General features: G+C 36.2%; 1 protein-coding gene across 3 annotated transcripts in view; it reads right to left on the bottom strand.

The window, feature by feature from the left end:
* The window catches only part of LOC150076723 (ADP-ribosylation factor-binding protein GGA1-like), a 303,671-nt gene that overhangs the window by 89,324 nt on the left and 193,705 nt on the right, over window positions 1-20,642 (bottom strand). For all 3 annotated transcript variants that reach the window (XM_090385588.1, XM_090385589.1, XM_090385590.1), the window contains one exon: window positions 13,239-13,410. In XM_090385588.1, the coding sequence (XP_090241714.1) occupies window positions 13,239-13,410 (172 nt within the window). The remainder of the gene's footprint in view (window positions 1-13,238; window positions 13,411-20,642) is intronic.

Raw genomic sequence — 20,642 nt, 5'->3', positions numbered from 1 at the left:
GCTTTCAAATGCACTTTTTAGTTAAAAATATCCCCTATTCCTTTAAAATTGTTCACCCTCCTAAAATAAGCTAAAAAATAAAAATAATAAATTATTTACATTTTTAAGAAAAATAACATGAGTTTAAGTGCAAATAACTATAAAATATATTTTTTACTGAAACTATTCATTGAATTTCTTTTAATAAATAATATAAAATTTTGTTATTTTTTAAACTCAAATTTGATGAATAACCTTTATTTATTTTCAATAGCTTTCATACCTTCATAAATTAATTTCATTTTATTATTATTAAATGATGAAATATTATCTTTAGTTATTTCTTTAGTCAATTATCTGGTAAAAATACTTTAAGAGTATTTTCATTATCAGTTAAAGTTACAACTGCTTTAATGCCATATTTTGTTTGAATTCTTTCAAATTGTTTTACTTGATAAGGAGTATTTTCACTTAAATCTTTTAATTTTTTAGTTGGAGTTTATTGAAATTGACCAATTGCATTTAGTCTCTTTTCAAGTTTCTTCATTTATAAAAAAAAAAAAATGTTTCTTTCCTAAATGGAAATAAAATTCTGTGCAAAATGTGGGCAAGATAAAAATGAAGGTGGATTCAACTCGTCTCATCCCTATTGTAAAACCTTTAATCGAAAATATCAAAATAAATATTATAAATCGAAAAAAAAATACTCAAAAACATAGAAATTACTTTATATGAATGTAAAAGAAAAGTACAAAAAAATTATTTGAAGAAACAGAAATAAATACAGATTTACATGTAAGAAATCTTATGGAAATTAAATAAAAAAAAAAAAAAAAGTATGCAAAAAATGTCGAAAAGAAAAAACAATTTCAGAATTTTCAAAATATCCAAGGAGTGAAACATTGAACAGTGTGTAAAGATCATGCAAAAAATGACCTTATTAACAACGTATAATTATTTAATAGATTGTGAATGTGGAATCAAAGTTGGTAAAAAGCATATATACATGTAATCATAAAAAATCACAACTACAAAGTATGAATCTTCCAGAAAAATGTGAGAAATTTTGAATTCATTGTAAAAAATAATATAAAATTATTAAATTATTCATTCAAATATCACATGTAAATGAATTAATTTTTACTGTTATAAAATTTGCCTAATAAATGAGTGAGAAAATGAATGCTGTATTAAGTAATATGTCTATTAATTAGCAAAGGCACATGATGGAAGAAAGCAAGCTTATGTAGCATCAGCAAAAGGAAAAAAAAAAAAAAAAAAAAAACACACACACACACCCTTCTCATTTCACCCATCCAATCGCTCAAAATGTTTGTCTAGTTCTGCCTTGAATCTATTTAAGCTATCAACATTTACAACGACAGATGGAAGTTTGTTCCATAATCAACCACCTTCTGGCTAAAGGCAAACTTCCACACATACAGGGTGTTTCAGTTAAACGTTTCAGAACTTCTAAGAGGGGTAGGGTACATCCTGACAACTCGAAATCATATAGCAATGTGGGGTCGGAAATGCTTTCCTGAAGCGGTGTTGTACACAGAAGTACCATAAAAAGAAAAGAGACCGTAAGTGAGAAATCGTTTTAATAATACATGAAAAGAAGCAAAAGGTACATGGATTAAAGTAAGTGTTCGAAGTTTCTTCAACCTCGTATTGCTTTCGCACAGTGGTACCTTGGAAAATGTGCTACAAATCCCCTTTTTCCTGCTGAAGTGTTGTTTTCCGATGAGGCATCCTTCACAAGGGAAGGAATTTTCAACATGCATAACGACCATATCTGGGCGGTCGAGAACCCGCATGCAATACGACGTCGTGCAGCACAGATTCGATTTTCGGTCAATGTATGGGCCGGTATTATGGGAGATCACCTCATCGGACCTTACCTGTTACCGTGTCGTCTAACCGGACCTATCTACTTGATCTTTCTGCAGCAAGTATTGCCACAACTTTTGAGAGATGAACAGATTTCTGCATCGACGCAACAGACAATGTGGTTCCAACATGATGGAGCCCCTCCCCATTATAGCGGAGATGTTCGTAACTACCTGGATGTCACATTTGGTCAACAGTGGATCGGACGTGGTGGTCCCGTGCGTTGGCCTGCTCGGTCACCCGACCTATCATGTCTTGATTTTTATTTCTGGGGTCATATGAAATCGCTAGTTTATGACACCCCTGTTGACAATGCTGAGGAGCTGGTTGCAAGAATCGCAGTAGCTGCCGAAGAAATTCGAAATTCGCCTGGAGTATTCCAGAATGTTCGGATGTCCATGCGTCGGAGATGTGAGGCGTGCATTGTAGCCCGTGGAAGAAACTTCGAACACTTACTTTAATCCATGTACCTTTTGCTTCTTTTCATGTATTATTAAAACGATTTCTCACTTACGGTCTCTTTTCTTTATGGTGCTTCTGTGTACAACACCGCTTCAGGAAAGCATTTCCGACCCCACATTGCTATATGATTTCGAGTTGTCAGGATGTACCCTACCCCTCTTAGAAGTTCTGAAACGTTTAACTGAAACACCCTGTATATCCTACAACTGTCTTTCCTCAATTTGAATTTATGCTCTCTCAGGTGATTATTCTAAGAAAGAGGAAGAATCCTATCAACATTGAGCATGCTCAAACCATTCAATATACTCCTCAATCAGATAACCTCGCAGGTGCCTAGTCTCTAGACACAGTAATTTGCAAAACTTAAGCCTTTCTTCGTAAGAGTGGAATGAAATAGTTCCATTCACTAATCTTGTTGCTCTTCTCTGTACTTGTTCCAACAGCTCTACATCCTTCTTAAAATGAGGCCTCCAGACCTGTATACTGTACTCAAGGTGTGGTCTGACCATTGCCTTATACAAGGGGATAATCACCTCCTTATCCCTGCTAGAAAAATTCCTGTATATCATTGACAAGACACCACGAGCTACTATTGCAGACTGTCTGCACTGCTCAGAAAACTTCATATCTGCCTGCACAATTGCCCCCAGGTCCTTTTCACTCTCTACCACTGTCAGTGTAGTACCACACAGTTGATACGATACTCTGGGGTTACTGCTTCCCATATGTAGTACTTTCCATTTGTCAATGTTAAACTTCATTTGTCACCTCTCAACCCATCTGCTCAACTTTTCTAGATCCTGTTGCAGCAGTATATTGACATACCATCATCAATATCCTTAATAAATACAGAAAACAAGAATGGACAAAACACTGAACCCTAGGGTACTCCACTAATAACATTAGTCCATGAAGAACAGCATCCATTGATTACCACTCTCTGACTTCTTCCCCTCAACCATCCCTTTATCCACAGCAGTAATTTGCCTCCACGCCACACTGTTCCAATTTGTGCAGCAGTATTCCATGTGCAACAGTATCAAAAGCTTTTCTAAGATCCAAATATATATTAAAATTATTCTTTGTATTCAGTTTCTTTGTGACCACATCATAGTATCCAATCAAACCGGTCAGACAAGACTCCCCTTCTTAACAAACCCATGCTGTGTCCGAGCTATAACTGAATTCTTGTCTAGATGACCCTGCAATGCTTCTTTAACCAGTTCCACCATTTATTTCCCTGGAACAGAAGTTAAACTAACAGGTCTGTAATTACTTGTGTCAAACTTTGATCCTCCTTTGTGAATTGGGGTCACATTTGCACATCTCCAGTCGATGGGTACTTCCCCTGAGTGTCCAAGGAAGCTCTCATAATTATGGCTAAGGGTTTGCTTACTTCCTTTGCTGCCTCCTTTAATATAACTGGACAGATCCCATCCACTCCAAGTGCCTTTCTTATCTTCAACAATTTCTCCTCCACTTTGCTCTCAGTTATTACAAAAGCATCTAGCTCACTGCAAGAGTTTAACTGACCTCTGGCATTCCCCTCCCAGAATAATTCCTCATGTGTGAATGAAGATGCAAATACTCATTTAGTTTTTTAGCTACCTGAGCAGGCTCAACAACAGTTGAACCATCGATATCAACTGGACCAATCTGATTTATTCCCTTCCTTCTAGAGTTTACATAAGTAAACTCTTTGCTGTTTTGCTTTGCATCCTTTGCCAAAGATGTCTCGTAATCTGCCTTTGCCTGCTTAACCTCCTTTGTGATTTAGTTACAGACCAGCTTATATCTATCATAGTCTTCCGTGTCACCTGTTAATTTATACGCATCCCATGCATTTTAATTCTCTGCCACATTAGTGTCAGAGAAGAAAATTAGTTGTAATTAGTTCATCTAACATCCATTTAGGCCTAAATTAGTTCATCTGACATCCATTTAGACCTAAACCTTGAACAATATTTCTTAGTTGGTATGGAAAGCCTAGTAGCTTCCAAGATTAATTCTTAGAATGCTTTCCATTTTGAATTTGCTGTTGGTAACATCATCAGTTGGTCCCACCTTATAGAATTTAAATACTGTCTCAGACCATCGTAGTCACATTTATGAAAGCAAAAACCCTTCCCTTTACCCCTGATGGTAGCTGCCTCTGAGTAAATCCCACTTCAGTACACTGTGAATACTGCCACCTAGTGGTTCCTTTATCTGCAGATTCTTAATGCATGAAGAATCACTAATCAGATCAAGAGTATTACTCCCTCTAGTTGCCTCCTGAACATGCTGCTGTAGAAAACAATAATCGAATAAATCCACAAAAGCCTTGCTAGTGTGTGAGTGACCAACCCGCAAATTCCAGTCAATATCAGGGAAATTAAAATCCCCCAATTATAAGACACTAATTTACTGGCCCACTATTTCTCTGCACAATTGCTCATTATACTCCTCAGTTTCATTAGGCCTATAACACACACCTACTCTCATTTTTCCTTGCCCAGTGCTTATGTCACACCAAACAGACTCAACATTGCATTGTCCACCAACATCAACTGGATGCACTTCCTTAGATTTTATGTGTTTCTTAACCAATAAGCATAACCCCTCCTCCCTTCCTATTCTGTCTATCCTTCTATCCATTGTACTCTCCAAATTCCAGTTCTGCATTCCTTATATTTGTGTGACACCACATCTCTGTTATCCCAAGAATATCTGCTTTTGAAGTTTTGACCAACACCTCAATGTTGACCTGTACTTGTTAAGTAATTCTGCCGATCTCCTACTCTTAACATCATTAGTGCCAACGAGTACAACAATATCACCTTTTGTGCCCTTAAAAGATATCTGCTCTACAATGTCATTAATCTTTGCCTCTGCAGACATACTCTGCTGGTCCTGTTCCACCTATCCTTTTTGCACAATATTTTCCCCGTTTTGGTTGTAGGTGACTCTATTGTCAGGGAAACGGGGAACATATTGTGCAAAAATGATAGATGGAACAGGACCAGGGTATGTCTGCCAAGGGCAAAGGTTGATGATGTTGTACGGCAGATATCATCCTTTAAGGGCCCAAAGGGTGATATTGTTGTACACGTTGGCACTAATGATATTAAGAGTAGGAGACCAGCAGAATTACTTAACAAGTACAAGACAATGCTGAAAAAAAGCTGAGAGTTAGGGTTGAATTTGAAAGTGTCTGCAATTCTGCCCAGACACGATAGGAGGGAGTATATGATGACAGCCTTGTCGATCAATTTGGCCCTGGAGAGATTGTGCAAGGCTCAAGGAGTAGAATTTTTTTCAGCCTGGTCTGTGCTTGTTAACAGAAGAGACTGCTTCCACAGGGATGAGATACACTTAAATAGAAAGGGTGTAAGAATTTTTGCTGATGCTATCGAGGCAGAGTTAGGTGGGTCGGTAAACTGCTAGCTTGGGAGGATACAAGGACTAATAGATTAACAGTAGGAGGCCTCATTTTAAGAAGGATGTAGAGCTGCTAGAATGAGTATAGAGAAGGGCAACAAGATTAGTGAATGGAACAAAGGGTTGCTCTTACGAAGAAAGGCTTAAGTTTTGCAAATTACAGTTGTTGTTATTTGGTTTTTAGGAGAATTAGCAACTGAGGCCATATTGCTTCAGGGATATGTGGTGTTCATTCGCTGATCTTTCCGCATCCTCCATATTTGGTGGTTATGGGCTCAAACCCCGGTCTAATCAAGAAGTGTGTGCCATGCACTGCTGCTCCTGCCCACCTGGTTACGGAGGTACCGCAACTTATATCCCAATGCAGTTAAAACACTATATATATGTAGTTCAGTATCAAATATTATCTCCGAGTTATGTTATATGCCTTTCTTATCTCCTCAAGTTATGTATTAATTTATAATGTTACGTTTGTAAAAACTAGGTCATTATATGTATTTGGTTAAAAAAGTACAATTTAATTGACAATTAAATTTAATTAGTAAATTTTACTGATTAATTGATATTACTGTACTTGCCATCTAGTTATATGTTAAATCTTACGCTATCTAGTTTGGGGTATATGTTGTATTGTATGACAATGGTGGCAAGTTACGAATGTTAAATCTATGGGCACTAGGTATTAATTACTTTCAAAATCACGCTATTTAAATTTAAAACAAACCGTGGAGCTTAACTAGGTCTATAAGATACTTATAGAAAATAATTTAATATAACTATTAAGTCAATAAAACGGCTAAATATAATTAAAAACTTAGTGTTTGCGGAAGCTGCAAAACTTGTCCAACATGTGGATTAGATACCCTTACTGATAATGAATTAAAATATATTTGTAAAGAACATAAATTTATAGGTTATATTGCATAAAAAACAAAGAAAAATAACTGTTAGTGAATTGAAAAAAATGTGATGAAAATCAACTTCCTGGTTATTCAAGGATATGAAATAGAGAAGATTTAATCAAATTTATAATGAATGAAATTGAAAAACGAAAACAAGAAAAACACGATGAGAGAGAAAGAAAAAAATTTCTAGAATATTTAGTATACTTGATGTTAATGATTTATTTCCTAAAAGAAAAATAAGAAAAAGTTTTACACAATTCAAAAAATGTGAAATCTGTGCAACCTATTATAATCCTGATAAACAAGATGAATGCAAAAGTGTTATTCATAAAAACTTGTTAATAATTTTGATGAAATTCAAGAAACAGAATCAGCTTATGAAGGTAAATTAAAAACTTATTTTCTTAGAAATTCAAATAGTGAATTAGATCCTTTTTTGAAATTCTTAGAAAATAAAAGATATCTATCTATACATTAACAAAGTTTTCCTCCTAGTGATTTTTATTCAAACCAATGGGAGAAGAGGTCAAGGAAATTAAGTCACTACAAATGCAATTAATTCTTGAAAACTGCCTCCATAACGTTCACCAACCTCATGCATGTGATTCTCTGTCTAACATTTGATGTTCCATTGTAACATTTTTTATATATTAATGAATACTGTATATTTGTAAATACTGTGGTTTAGTATTTTGTAAATATTTTAAATATTTGTATAGTTTGTAAATATGTCAGTTAAATATTTTAGTCCTGATCTTTTGGATGCAACAATATTCCTCATGTATAATGGAACCCAAAGCAAAAGGCCTTTTCCTAAATGACCTATGTAAATGCAGGTAAATAATTACATAGTCCAGGATAGTATACACCAGCAGGTACTTTGAAGAAAGTGATAATTGACAGGTGAAGGCACCTCCCTTTTCTCACTGTTTTGTGTCGTCGAGGAGTGGGGGGGAGGGGGCTTAGCTTAGGTAAGGTGTTTATCCCTCCATCCTGCTGTTTTAAAATGGGAAAATGAGTTCCTGATTTAAAAACTGTGGTAAATGTGGGGAAAAACATCCCAGGCATATCAATCTAGGATGGGTGGGGAAAGCAGTGACATCTGCCAATCACTGCTTTATTCCTGTCCGTTTATCGAAATTTGGGAGTCACAACTTGTCAATCACTGCTTTCCCACTGTTTTGCTTGCTGCCATGTTGGAGAGTTTACACTGTTCTGGAGTTTTATCGTGATATTTATTCGACTTTGAGAATGCTGCACATTACAAATGCACAGGTAAATAATTACATAGGTCATTTCCTGATTAGATATCAACCAGCGCATTTCGACAGGTGTCTTTTACATAGGAAAGATTTGACTTACTCCGTATACCTCTACATTTTACATAGAATAGTGTGCGTGGGGGTGGGTGGGTGAGCAAAGCGAGCAGGGGACGAAGCTCTCTAGTAATAATTAAAAAAATAAAAGAAATTTCACAACAAATTAGTTTAAAACTTAATATAAACTTACAGTGGAAATTTGTAAACAAGATGAACAACATAAATATTCATTTCAAAGTAAAAATCGTAGAATTCTACCAGTAACTAATTTAAATGATTATTATAATTTACTTTTGAATGAAATGCAAAAGAAATTGACAAGTAACATTTCACGATTCGGGTTGGGCTATATTCGGTGTTGAATATTTATGTCTTAATATTAACGTGTGCTAGGGGGCTTAGCCCTCTGCTCACTGCACTCACTTCTTTTGATAAAAATAAAATAAAATACTCAGAAGCGTTCGCCTCTGTGTCTCTTCCATTCATAAATAATGTATTTATGAATACATAACCCATCACTCGACAAGTCAAGCAATTGAAAGCCAGAGAAATTGCCAAGTCCCTGGGAATAGAGAAAATAATTTTTAAAGGCAGTTGCGGCTGGTGCGACAGACTCACGCATCATAGTGGATTATTGTTAAGGTGCCTAACATCCATCTGTCAAAAAATTCCTACAGACTTTCAACAAAAGCTGATTAACTTTCAGCAACAGGTGATGAAATTAAGGAAAAAAAGAAACTGAGTTTAGTCAAATTGGAAGTGCTGATGAAACCCGTCTTCTTCGATATGCCTTGAAATTACACAGTCAATGCTAAAGAAATCAGCATGGGCTACGAAAAGCAGCGTATCACTGTGATGCCATGAATCACTGCTGATGATCGAAAGTTGCCACCATATTTAATTTTAAATAGAAAAACCATACCGAAGAATGAAAATTTCACCAGAGATGTTATTGAGCGTGCACAAAAAAATGGATGTATGTCGGCAGAGCTTATGAAAGACTGGCTAAATGTTGTGTGGAATAGACATCCTGGAAGTCTTCATAACCCACCTAGCATGCTAGTACTTGATACATTTCGTGGACATTTGTCCAAATGGGTCAAAAATAAAATCGTGCAAAAACGTGGTGACTTGGTTGTGATTCCTGGTGGCATGACTAGCCAACTGCAGCCACTTGATGTTTCAGTCAACAAACCATTTAAGGATTACTTGAGAAAGGAATATGAATCCTGGCTGTTGACCGACAATCTTCCGCTGACAGCTTCTGGAAAAATTAAGAAAGCGCCGGCATCAAAATTGGCAGAATGGGTATCAACAGCTTGGAAGCTGATCCCAGAAAGGATAGTAAAGCACTCATTTAAAAAAATGTTGCATCACCAATGCTAGCGATGGCTCAGATGATATATTATGGAATAATGAAGATAATGGTGGCTCAGAAGAATCTGACCCTGAATATGAAGTAGATTCTGATATTGATTCAGATATCGACGGCTCAGAAGATTCAGAAGGAAGTGATGAATAACATACCTACTGATAAATACTGTACTATTGTTGTTAGTAAATTGAATTCTATTATAATAAAAATATTTGTTAGATTTATTTTAGTGTTTTATTTTATTTATTTATTTATTTTTTAGAATCAAAGCTTTTTTTCTGAAATTAAGGTGCATCTTACAATCGAAGAAATATGGTATATAATTGATACAATATATTACTTTCATTTTTAGGTTTATTTAAAAATTTATTTCAAATTATTATTATTAGTGGCATATGATGCAAACTTATAAAGTTATAAAGTGTCAGTCAGCAAAAAAAACAAATCATTCCCACAACACTTGTCTATCCCTACCAATCATTTGTCTAGTTCTTCCTTCAACTTATTCAAACTACCTATCTCCAGAACAACAGATGGAAGTTTATTCCAACAGTCAACCACCTGCTGGCTGAAGGCAAACAGTGACATCTGTCTGTAACCATTCTTCCTCAATTTGAATTTATCATCCTCATATGTGATAAATTCAAGCTGAGGAGCAAGGGGAGGAGTCCCATCACCAATGAGCTTGTGCAATCCATTCAAAGCCTTAAAAACCTCTATCAGATCACCTCATATGTGTCAGGTCAGAAGCTGCTGCAATTTGCAGATTTGAAGCCTGTCTTGGTAAGAACACCCTTTCATTCCCTTCATGAAACTAATTGCACTTCCTCTAAACCTGTATGCAGTACTAGGATGTGGCCTTATACAAATGGATAATCACTTACTTGTCTCTGCTAGCAAAGTTTCTGTATATCATGAACAAAACTCCACAAGCTGTCCTTGCAGCATGTCCGCATTGTTCAGAGAATTTCATATCTGATTGCACCTTATTACCTTCAGTTTTTTTTTTTTTTTTTTCATTTTCCACTGACCTGAAGGTAGCACCACACAGTTGGTACATTAATTTGGCATTGCTGCTACCCATATGCAGTACCTTGCATTTATCAATGTTAAACTTCAAAAGCCATTTCTCAGCCCATCGGACAAATTTGTTAAATCTTGTTGCAGCAGTTAACCCTGATTACTCTCATTAACCACATTGCCAACCTTTGTATCAGGTAATACAAAAGTTGGCAGCATGATATAAATACAGGATGATATAAATAAATGCAGAAAACAACAATGGGTGCAGCACTGAATCATGGGGAGGGGTCTGCTAATAACATTACACTCTTTGTATTCTCCCACCCAACCATCTCTTTATCCACAGCAGTAACTTGTCCTTAATACCACACTGGTTCAATTTGTACAGGTCTTTTATTTGCAATAGTCTCAAAAGCTTTCCTGAAATCCAAGTATATGATATGAAAAATTTTTTCGCATCCAGTTCCTTTGTTACAGCATTATAATCTCCAATTAGATTTGTCAGACAAGTTCACCCCTAACAAATCCATGTTGTGACTGCAACACAAGTGCATTCCTGTCTAGATGATCCTGCATTAGTTCTTTAATTAGTGCTTCCATTATTTTCCCAGGAACAGAAGTTAAACTAACAGGTCTTTAATTACTCATGTCTTTAATTACTTTGATCTCCAAAGATGATGTCATAATTATGGCCAAAGGTTTCTTACCTCCTTTGCTGTCTCCCTTAATATAGTTGGATAGATCTCGTTCACACCATGCACCTTTTATGTTGAGCTTCAACAATTCTGCTTCCACTTTCCTCTTGGTTAAAAAAATCATTGAGCTCCCTGTTAGATTCTGATGAATTTCAGGAATTCCCCTCAATGAAGAACTCCTCATCATGCATGAATAGATGCAATATACCTGTTCACTTTGTCAGTAACGTGAACAGGATCATCAAGAGTTAAACCATCATCATCAAATGTACCAAGGTGATTCAACCCATTCCTTTTACTTAATATAAGTAAAGAAGTCTGCTGCTTTTCTTGGCATTCTTTTTTCCAGAGACTTCTCGTAATCTGCTTTGGCTTGCCTTACCTCCTTTGTGACTTGATTGCAGACTAGTTTATATCTATCATAGGCTTCTGTATCATCAGATAATTTATATGCATCCGATGCATTTTCCTTCTCAATTTTGTGTACTTCACAGCGCACAAAATTTTAAACTACCTATCTTTGTTTATAAATCTTTTCAAAACAATTAGGGTAAGACCACAGATGTTTATTGAAATACTGGGAGAAGAAAAATAAGTAGCAAAAAGCCAAATAGTTGGTCATCTGGAAGGTTCTCGCAAGCAGTTTCTGTGTGAAAGCTGCAAAAAATAAAATAAAATTAAATTAAATTTAAAAAAATAAATAATAAATAAACACTTCAGAAACTACTGCTGTAGATGTTTGACTATATTTAGGAAGGTAGAAAAAAAATTTCAGATTTTTAATCATTGATTAATGGTTAACACTGGAACGTTATTTGTGGGGATCATCTGCCACTACCATCAGGTTTAAAAGATAGAACTTCTGGAAAAGGTTCAAAAAATAGGCAACCAAATTAGTCATGATTACAATGATGTGCATATGAAGGTTGGCTTGAAAGATGTGCATTGCAAAGGTTGACAACTAAGCTTCAAAGATGGCAATCTGATTAAGATGTATAAGTCATTGAATCAGTTAAGTAAAACTGAATGATGAAGGTCTATTCTCCCTCATATGTGAGACAAGAACCTGGGGGTTATAAATATAAAATCTCAGTGAATAACAGAAGAATGGATCTCATAAGTCTCACCTACAAGCAGATGAATGATTTGCTTTTCAACATAGTGGAGGAAATGAGTCTGGCTAAGTTCTAAGTGGAATTGGAAGTTCAAATTGGAATCAGACAGTTACCTTGTGGGAATAGGAGTAGTATGAATATTCTTTTTTTATTTTATCTGGCTGATGCAGGAAAAGTCTGTTCTGCTGCATCATTTGCCCTTCATAATACTAATAATACATATTTTTTATTTGCATATGATCTGAAATGCAATTTAATTTCTCTTAACAGCCAGGTGAATTTAGAAATTCTTAGTTTCTCTATGTGTAAAATTATTTTCGTATTTCTAAAAATCCCAGCACTGGAGCTCAAAACTAAAAATATATCTTTCTTAATGTCAGTTAAATAAAATACACTTTAATAATATTTGAAAATTGATACCAAATTTATGCTTGTAATATCCATTACATCTTATCTTATAATATTAGTGAAATTCTAAGCAGATCATTGAATCTCCATTAACAAAAATGTTTAAGTAGGATATGACCATTAGCAGTAATGTCTCCATTAAGCAAGTAGTTTAAAAAGATTGAGAAACAGGCGACCTAGGAAGGTGCATTATCTGACAAAATATTATCAATTTCTGCTCACTAAAGCAAATATGCTTTTGAAAACCTTAGGCTTTTGGCAAAAATGTGTCACAGTATTTGAGCATAGGAGATACATGTTTCTATTATCATGAAATACCAAATACAGTTTTTCTGTGGAAAAATACAAGTGATATTTATTAAGAAGGACATATGGCATACTGGATATAAATTAATAGTGTAAATTTTCTAACAGAGCATGAAAATTTCTTTTTTAAGGAAAATAGCTGCCCTTTAATTTTCCAATTCAGTGGTAAGTTTTATATAACTTGAAAATATTTTTAAGTATATTATAAGCTATATATAACATGGCTGAGTTACTGCTCTACTACAAAAATAAGACTCATACTAACAGCATATCAAAACACTAATAAAACTTATTCTAGAGTTTATTTTTCTGAACTGATACAAATATTTAATATCTACCTTATACATTTGGGAAAGTCTACTTTCTGACTAGAATTGGTAGGAAGACTCTGTTTGATGAGTGCTTGACTCAAAACATCCAGTTCTTCCAAGCCTTTAGCAGTTGATAATGGAGTCTTTGGCTGGTTTTGTAGATTTTGATTAGCTGGAGTCACCGACGGCTGAGATTTTGCTGAAAGCAGCAAGTTAAATTTATAGTTCCTGTATATATTTGATTAAAAACAAAATGAAAACTCTAATGATTAAATTACTGCTCTCAATTTAATATTATAATTAACATCCAGTTGTGGTGCAGCAATACAGGTTTTTTAAGTTCAATGGGATATGTCTTTGAATCTGAATGCTGCACAAAAACATGCAACTCATTGTTAACAAAGTTCTGCGTGGCTTCACCTAACAACGAAGTTAATAATAATCCTCTTATCCTGTGACTGTCCCAAAGTATAAGGAAACTTTAGTATGATTCAAGTAGTCTATGTTCTGATAAAATCTCCCAGCAAAATATTTATATTTATATATGCACACTGTTTGTATGGCATAATGGCAGATCGCATGCACATGTGTGTGTGTGTGAAAGAGAGATCATTTGTGTAATGAAGCTAAAGTACAAATGTCTTATCGTGAAGACAGTTTTATGTTGTTGTTATTTTGGTTTTTAGGAGCATTAGCAACTAAGGCCATATTGCTCTGGGATATGCGGTGGTCATTCCCTGACCTTTCCGCATCCTCCGTATTTGGTGGTGACGGGCTCAAACCCTGGTCTAATCAAGAAGCGTGTGCTACGCACTGCTGCTCCTTCCCACCTGGCTACGGAGGCGACGACAGTTTTATCTCAGGTTACAAATTAAACTGCACAAATCATTAACAATATTCAACTTCAATGTAACACACACACACACACACACACACACACACACACACACACACACACACACACACACACACACACACACACACACACACACACACACACACACACACACACACACACACTTCTTATTTCTCAGCCACTCACGCATATGGAAATGATGTAATTATTATTATTAAGAATGGCAAATGATGCAAGGAAGCAAGCATATATAGCAACAGCAAAAATTTATGTCCTTGTGTGCTTATTTGAGAAAGAGTTAAAATACTATCATCATTAAGTTTACTCAGTCCATTTAAAGCTTTAATTTTTTTTTAGTTTCAAAGTGCTACAATTTGCAGAAGTGAAGACTTTTGCAATAAGAGAACCCCTTTTGTGTTCTTGACTAATCTAGTTGCCCTTCACTGCATTTCTTTCAAGAGATCTGTATATTTCTTAAAATGAAGCTTCCAGCCCTGTGTGTGCAGTACTCAAGACATGGCCTAACCACTGCTTCATACAATGAGATAATTATCTCTTTCTTGCTGGATGGCAAAGTTCCTTTATATCATTGACAGAACTCCAGAAGCTATTCTGGAAGCATATCTGCAATACTCAGAGAACTTTATATTGGACTGCACAAATACCCTAAGGTCTCTTTCATTCTCCACCACTTCGGTGTGGCACTACCTGGGATATTACTGGGATTACTGCTGCTCATATGTAATACCTTGAATTTACTAATGTTAAATCTCAATTTTTTTTTTTTTTTTTTTTATGAAAACCCCAAACACGAAAGGTATCAAAACCTATTGTACTTAGTACCGTGAATGGGTTGAAGGAGAAGTATGGGGGGAGGGGGATGCCGGAAACTTTGCTCTAGAGACTAAACATCTGCCTAATTTGCTAAGTCTTTCTGCAGTGCTTTGATTCTTGTCATTAACCATCCTATTAACCTTTGTATCATCTGCAAACTTAGACAATAAGTTTGATATGCCTTCATCAACATCATTAATAATCACTATAAACAATAAGGGGCCTGAGCATTGAAGCCTGAGGAACTCCACTAATAATATTAGTCCAAAAAGAGCACTGCTCATTCATAACCACCCTCTTCTGCCACTCAACCATCCCTTTATCCAGGGATGGTTGGGTGGCAGATATAACTTGCCCCTAATGGCACACTGCTCCAATTGTACAACTGTCTTGTATGTCAAACAGTGTTAAAAGCTACAGTGAAATCTAAATATATGAATGATGTCAAAATTATTTGCATCCAGTTCCTTTGTTGGTGCACCAGTGTTCCACAGTGATCCTGTCTGACCAATCTGATTGGTCAGACAGGATCACCCCTCAAAAAAACTCATGCCATGACTTCAGTATAATTCTATTTCTGTTCTTGAAATACTTTAATCACAGACTCCTTATTTTCCCTAGGAAAGAAGTCGAGCCTACAAGCCTACATTTAATGTCATCCTTTGATCCCCTTTGTGAATAAAGAGAGACATTTGAACATCACTAACCCATAGGAACCTCCCCTGGATTCAAGGATGCTCTCATAATCATAGTCAAGGGTTTGCTTATCTCTCCTGTTGCTTCTTTTAATTTAACTAGATAGTCCCATCAGCACTAGGTGTCTTATTTACTTTTGGCTTCAGGCAATTTAACTTCAACTTTCTGCTCATTTATAACAAAATCAATTAGCTCTCAGTTATAACTTGGTGTACTTCTGGTGTTTCCATTCCAAAAAAATTCAGAAATCAATATAGATGCAAAATAATTATTTAGTTTGTCAGCCACCTAAACAGGGTCATTAATAGTTATGCCCTTCATATCTAGTGAGCCAATGTTGGTCATCTAGTGTTAACATAAGTGTAACAAAGAATTCTTTGTTACTTTCTTTGCATACTTAGCCTAGGACTTCTCATAATCTGCTCTAGCTTGCTTAACCCACTTTAATAACCTGGTTGCAGACTAGTTTGTAACTTGCTGCAGGAGTCCACATCCCATGCTAATTTATAATGATCCCTTCCTTTTCTTCTCTACCACTAGTCTCATCCATTCATCTGGCATCCATTTAGGACTAAACCCTGAACTATATCTTATTTAGTATAAAAGCTTAGTAGCATCAATGATTACTTCCCTGAATGCCTCCCATTTAGAATTTGCAGCTGGTACCATTCAAAGGAATTTAAACACCGTCTAAGAGCACTAACGTCACTTTTATAAAAGCAAAATCTCTTTTGCTTACTCTTTACATATCTTTAAGTATATCCCATATTATGATCACTGCCACCTATATTCTTAATATTCTTGTATTCTTTAATTCATGTTCTTTATATATTCTTAATATATTTATATTTTATATTCTTAATTCACCTTTATATTCTTAATTCATGATGAGTCACTGTTGGTAACCAGATCAAGGGGTACTCAAAGGATACTGCTTTCTCTTGTTCTCTATAACACATTGCTGTAGAAAACAGTCATTCAATAAATCTAGAAACCGTGTGTGAGCAATGACCAAGTTCCAGGAACACTATCTGGAAGGTTAAAATCCCCCATTACTTTACTGGTTAACTGTTTGTTTTCACAGTTGTTTATTATATTCATCACAGTCATTATGCCTATAACACACTCCTATTCTCATTTTAATGTTCAAAGTGCTTATGTAACACCAAACTGACTCAAAATTGCATTGGCCACCCATACCATTTTGGTGCACTCCTGCAGATTCTATATACTTCATAACCAAGGGCATTATCCCCCTCCACCCACTTCTGTACTGCCTGTCCAATACGTACAAGCAGGTTTGCTGAAAATTGGCTGGGGCCACCTAGTATAATAAATAAATAAAAAAGTCTCTCCTGCACACATTGTGTTATCACATTCAAATTCCATATTACTTGTGCCTGAGTGGCACCATGTTTCCAAGATCCCTACTTAGTATAACCTTAGCATTACTATATAAGCAAGTACAAAAGCACCTGTTTTTGCTTTTAGCAATCCTAACACAACCTACATATTTGCTTATCTATGGTGATTCCCAACAGGCTTTGTAATCTCCAACATCTAGCTTTGCTGTATGTCCCAATGAAACTAGTGCAAGAATCACTTTCACTTGTGCCTCTGTCTGCTGTTAATCTATTAGTCTATATATACGCCCCATCCCCAGGCAATCAGCTTTCTGGCCCACCTAACACTGCCTTCAGATAGCATCAGAAAATATTCTTGCACCCAATCCATTTAAGTGTATCCCATCCCTGTAAAAACAGCCTCTTTTGTTAATAAGCACAGACCACTGTAAATAAAATTCTACCTCCGAGACTTGCAGTCTCTTGATAAGACTAAGAATAGGAAACTAGCTTCTTTTCCAAATGGAAGTTGAGCATTCTGGTCTCTTGCCAAAGCTACTGACCACAATTTTAACTCATCTCTACTGCCACTTCAGCCAAAGATAAAGATGACCTACTAGCAACCTACTTTTCCTCTAAGTCGTGTATTGATGACTTCGGTAAATCACCTCCTAGTAAACTCCATCAATGCCATTCCAAGTAAACTCCCTTCAATGACTCCTGTGGTCTTTCATCTAAAGCACCGGTTCCCAACCTTTTTTAACTCGCGAACCCCTTTCAACGTAACATTTTTTTTATTGCAAACCCCTTTCAACATAATATTTTTGATGCAAAACACTAAGCCTATATTCTCTGAAATCGTATAATTTTTCAGAATTTTTATTATAAAATATTTCCAGTGTTTTTATAAGCAACATTACATAATAATAAAAATTATTATTAAGTATTATTTATACTTTGTAAAGCAGTTATTATTCACTCCAAACTAGATTTCGAACAGGCTAAGAGTTGAAAACTTGCTTCTTGTCCAAATGGTAGCCGAGCATTCTGGTCTCTTGCCAAAGCTATTAGTTGCAATTTTTGCCCATCTCTGTTTCCACCTCTGTCAAAACCCGATGGTTCTGTTGCCACATCAACCAAAAATAAAGCTGACCTGCTAGAATCCTATTTTTCTTCCAACTCACATATTGATGACCTTGGTAAATCACCTCAAACCATTCCCACTACACTCCATTCAATGCCTCCGGTTGTCTTCTGTCAAAAGGATGTCAGAAAAGCTCCAGGTCCTGATGGTATTTACCAAGGTTATCAATATGAGTTGGAAGAAAAATAGGATTCTAGCAGGTCAGCTTTATTTTTGTCCCATTGTGATTACTTCTACTCTTTCCAAAGTAAGGGAGAAAACAATTAATTGCCAACTCTTAAACTATCTGGAAATCTTTCATCTGATCAACGATTGTCAGTATGCATCCTGTCAGTGTTGTTCCACTGGCAATATTCTGGCTTACACTGCCCTACCATTAATATCTGGACACCCCTCCACGGATGGGGAAACAGGTCCTATGCATGCAACACGTCACAGAACCTGCTATAAATATGCACACTGGGATTCGAACAGACAATTGCAAAACTGGGCATGCAAGATGACACATTCAACAGAATTACCTCAATAGTTCAACAGAATTTATCACCTCAACAAATGCTAAACACTGATTAACATGGTGTAAGGAGCATGAATCCTGGACTGTAGAGCAGTGGTAAACAGTCCTATGGAAAGACGAGTCAAGGTTCACACTCTACACGTCTAATGGCTGTTCTGGGAAGAAACTGTTCCCCTGGCATTTGCCAGGGGAACAGTTCCTTCCTGATTGTATCCTCCTAACAATGAAGTTTGGTGGAGGCAGTGTCATGGTATGGGCTCCTTTTATGGTTTGGCTTGGGATCATTAGTTGCTATCGGCAAAACCATGAATGTTGTGCAATACCAGGACAACCTGGACAATTATGCACTTCCAACGTTATGGCAATACTTTGGAGAAGGCCCATACTTGTGCCAGCAAGGCAATGCACCATGCCATACTGCTTGGGTTGAAACAGAGTGGTTTGAGGACCACTCTGTTTCAACAGTGGTTTGTGGAAAGGTTGGATTGGCCAGCCCAGAGTCCTGATCTGAACCCTACTGAGCATCGTTGGGATTTATTGGATCATCAGGTACATGCACGTAAAGATCACCCAAAAGAACAAGGCCGAACTGGTGGCTGTGTTAAAGGCCGGGTGGAGGAACATATCATTTGAAATTTATAAAAATGCTGGTTGAGTATAATGTGAAGATTGAAGACTGTCATCAAGGCTTCAGCATAAAATATTAAATGACGTAATAAAACTTCTTTTTTTGTCTAAAGGCAAGTGTCCGGATATTAATAGTAGGGCAGTGTATGTTGCCCATCTATGGACAAATTCAATGGAAAAGTTCGGTGAAACATAAGCCATTACTCTTGACTTTTCAAAGGCTTTTGATCGTGTTTGGCATAAAGGGCTTCTAAATAAGTTTAAGTCCTTTGGTTTGCCACTGTTCTTTGTAATTGGATATCCAGTTTTCTCTCTGACCGCTCACTGGAGGTGGTGGCAGACAGCTTTCTGTTCTCTAACTTCTCCACTAATGCTGGTCTTCCCCAACGTTCAGTTCTTTCTCCCACTCTTTTCCTCTTGTATATATTAATGACTTTCTTCCATTGACTGGAAATCCTATCCATAGTTTTGCTGACGATAACACATTGAGACCTGCTCGAACAGCTTCAACTTCTCGAGTATCCACTGCCAAATGCTTATCTCCAGATAGTTCCCCAGTGAGGCAAAGATAACTTAATTTCAATCCTTCTTAAACTCAGTCCTGTCTTATATCTCGCAAAAAGGATTCTTCTGCTCCTATGCTTATCTCCGAAGACGCTCCGATTTCTAGGCAAGGTCTTGTGGATTACCCCGACTTCTAATTTCTCTTAGCATAAAGCACGTTACAAATATTGCATTTTCTGCATCTAAAAAACTAGGTATTCCCTTTCGCTCGGCGTTACTTTTCTTCCGAACTGTTGTTGACTCTGTAGAAATCACAAATTTGGCCTACCATGGAATATTGTTCCCACATCTGGGGCAGTACCCCCAAAACCTCTCTCAGGCTTCTAGATTCCATTCAAAAGAGGGAAGTTAGGTTAATTAATATCTCATCTCTAACAGAGTCTCTCCACTCTGTCTCATAGAAAGATTTCTGTTTCTGCTGAATGCCTTTTCTATAGATACTTGCATGGGCACTGTTCTTCTGAATTGGCTTCTATAATCCCCGCGCTCTCTCTCTTTCAAAGCAGTCCAAACACATGCCGCAATCAGTTAACATCCTTTTACTGTCCAAGTTCAAACTCACAGAACCAACTTTTCTTCTTCCTCATTTATTCATTCAACTTCTGCTTTCTGAAAAACCTTCCTTCATACGAATTTCCTGAAAATTAAAATCTACAGATGTTCAAGTCTAACGTCAACAAGTATCTTCTTTCAACTTTTCAACCTATGCATGGTACCAAGTACTGTGTGTTCTAAAAAAAAAAAAAAAAAAAAAAAAGTTATCTATACATAACAATGGTCTTTGAGAATAAAAAACAATTTAGTATGGAAAACATAAATATAAAAATAGCAAAATGCTTAAAGTGCGGTA

Source organism: Mastigoproctus giganteus, chromosome 12 (assembly GCF_048544385.1).
Source record: "Mastigoproctus giganteus isolate SK-2022 chromosome 12, ASM4854438v1, whole genome shotgun sequence".
Lineage (NCBI taxonomy): Eukaryota > Metazoa > Arthropoda > Arachnida > Uropygi > Thelyphonidae > Mastigoproctus > Mastigoproctus giganteus.
The sequence above is the reverse complement of the archived record's forward strand: the minus strand, read 5'-3'. Positions and strand labels throughout refer to the sequence as shown.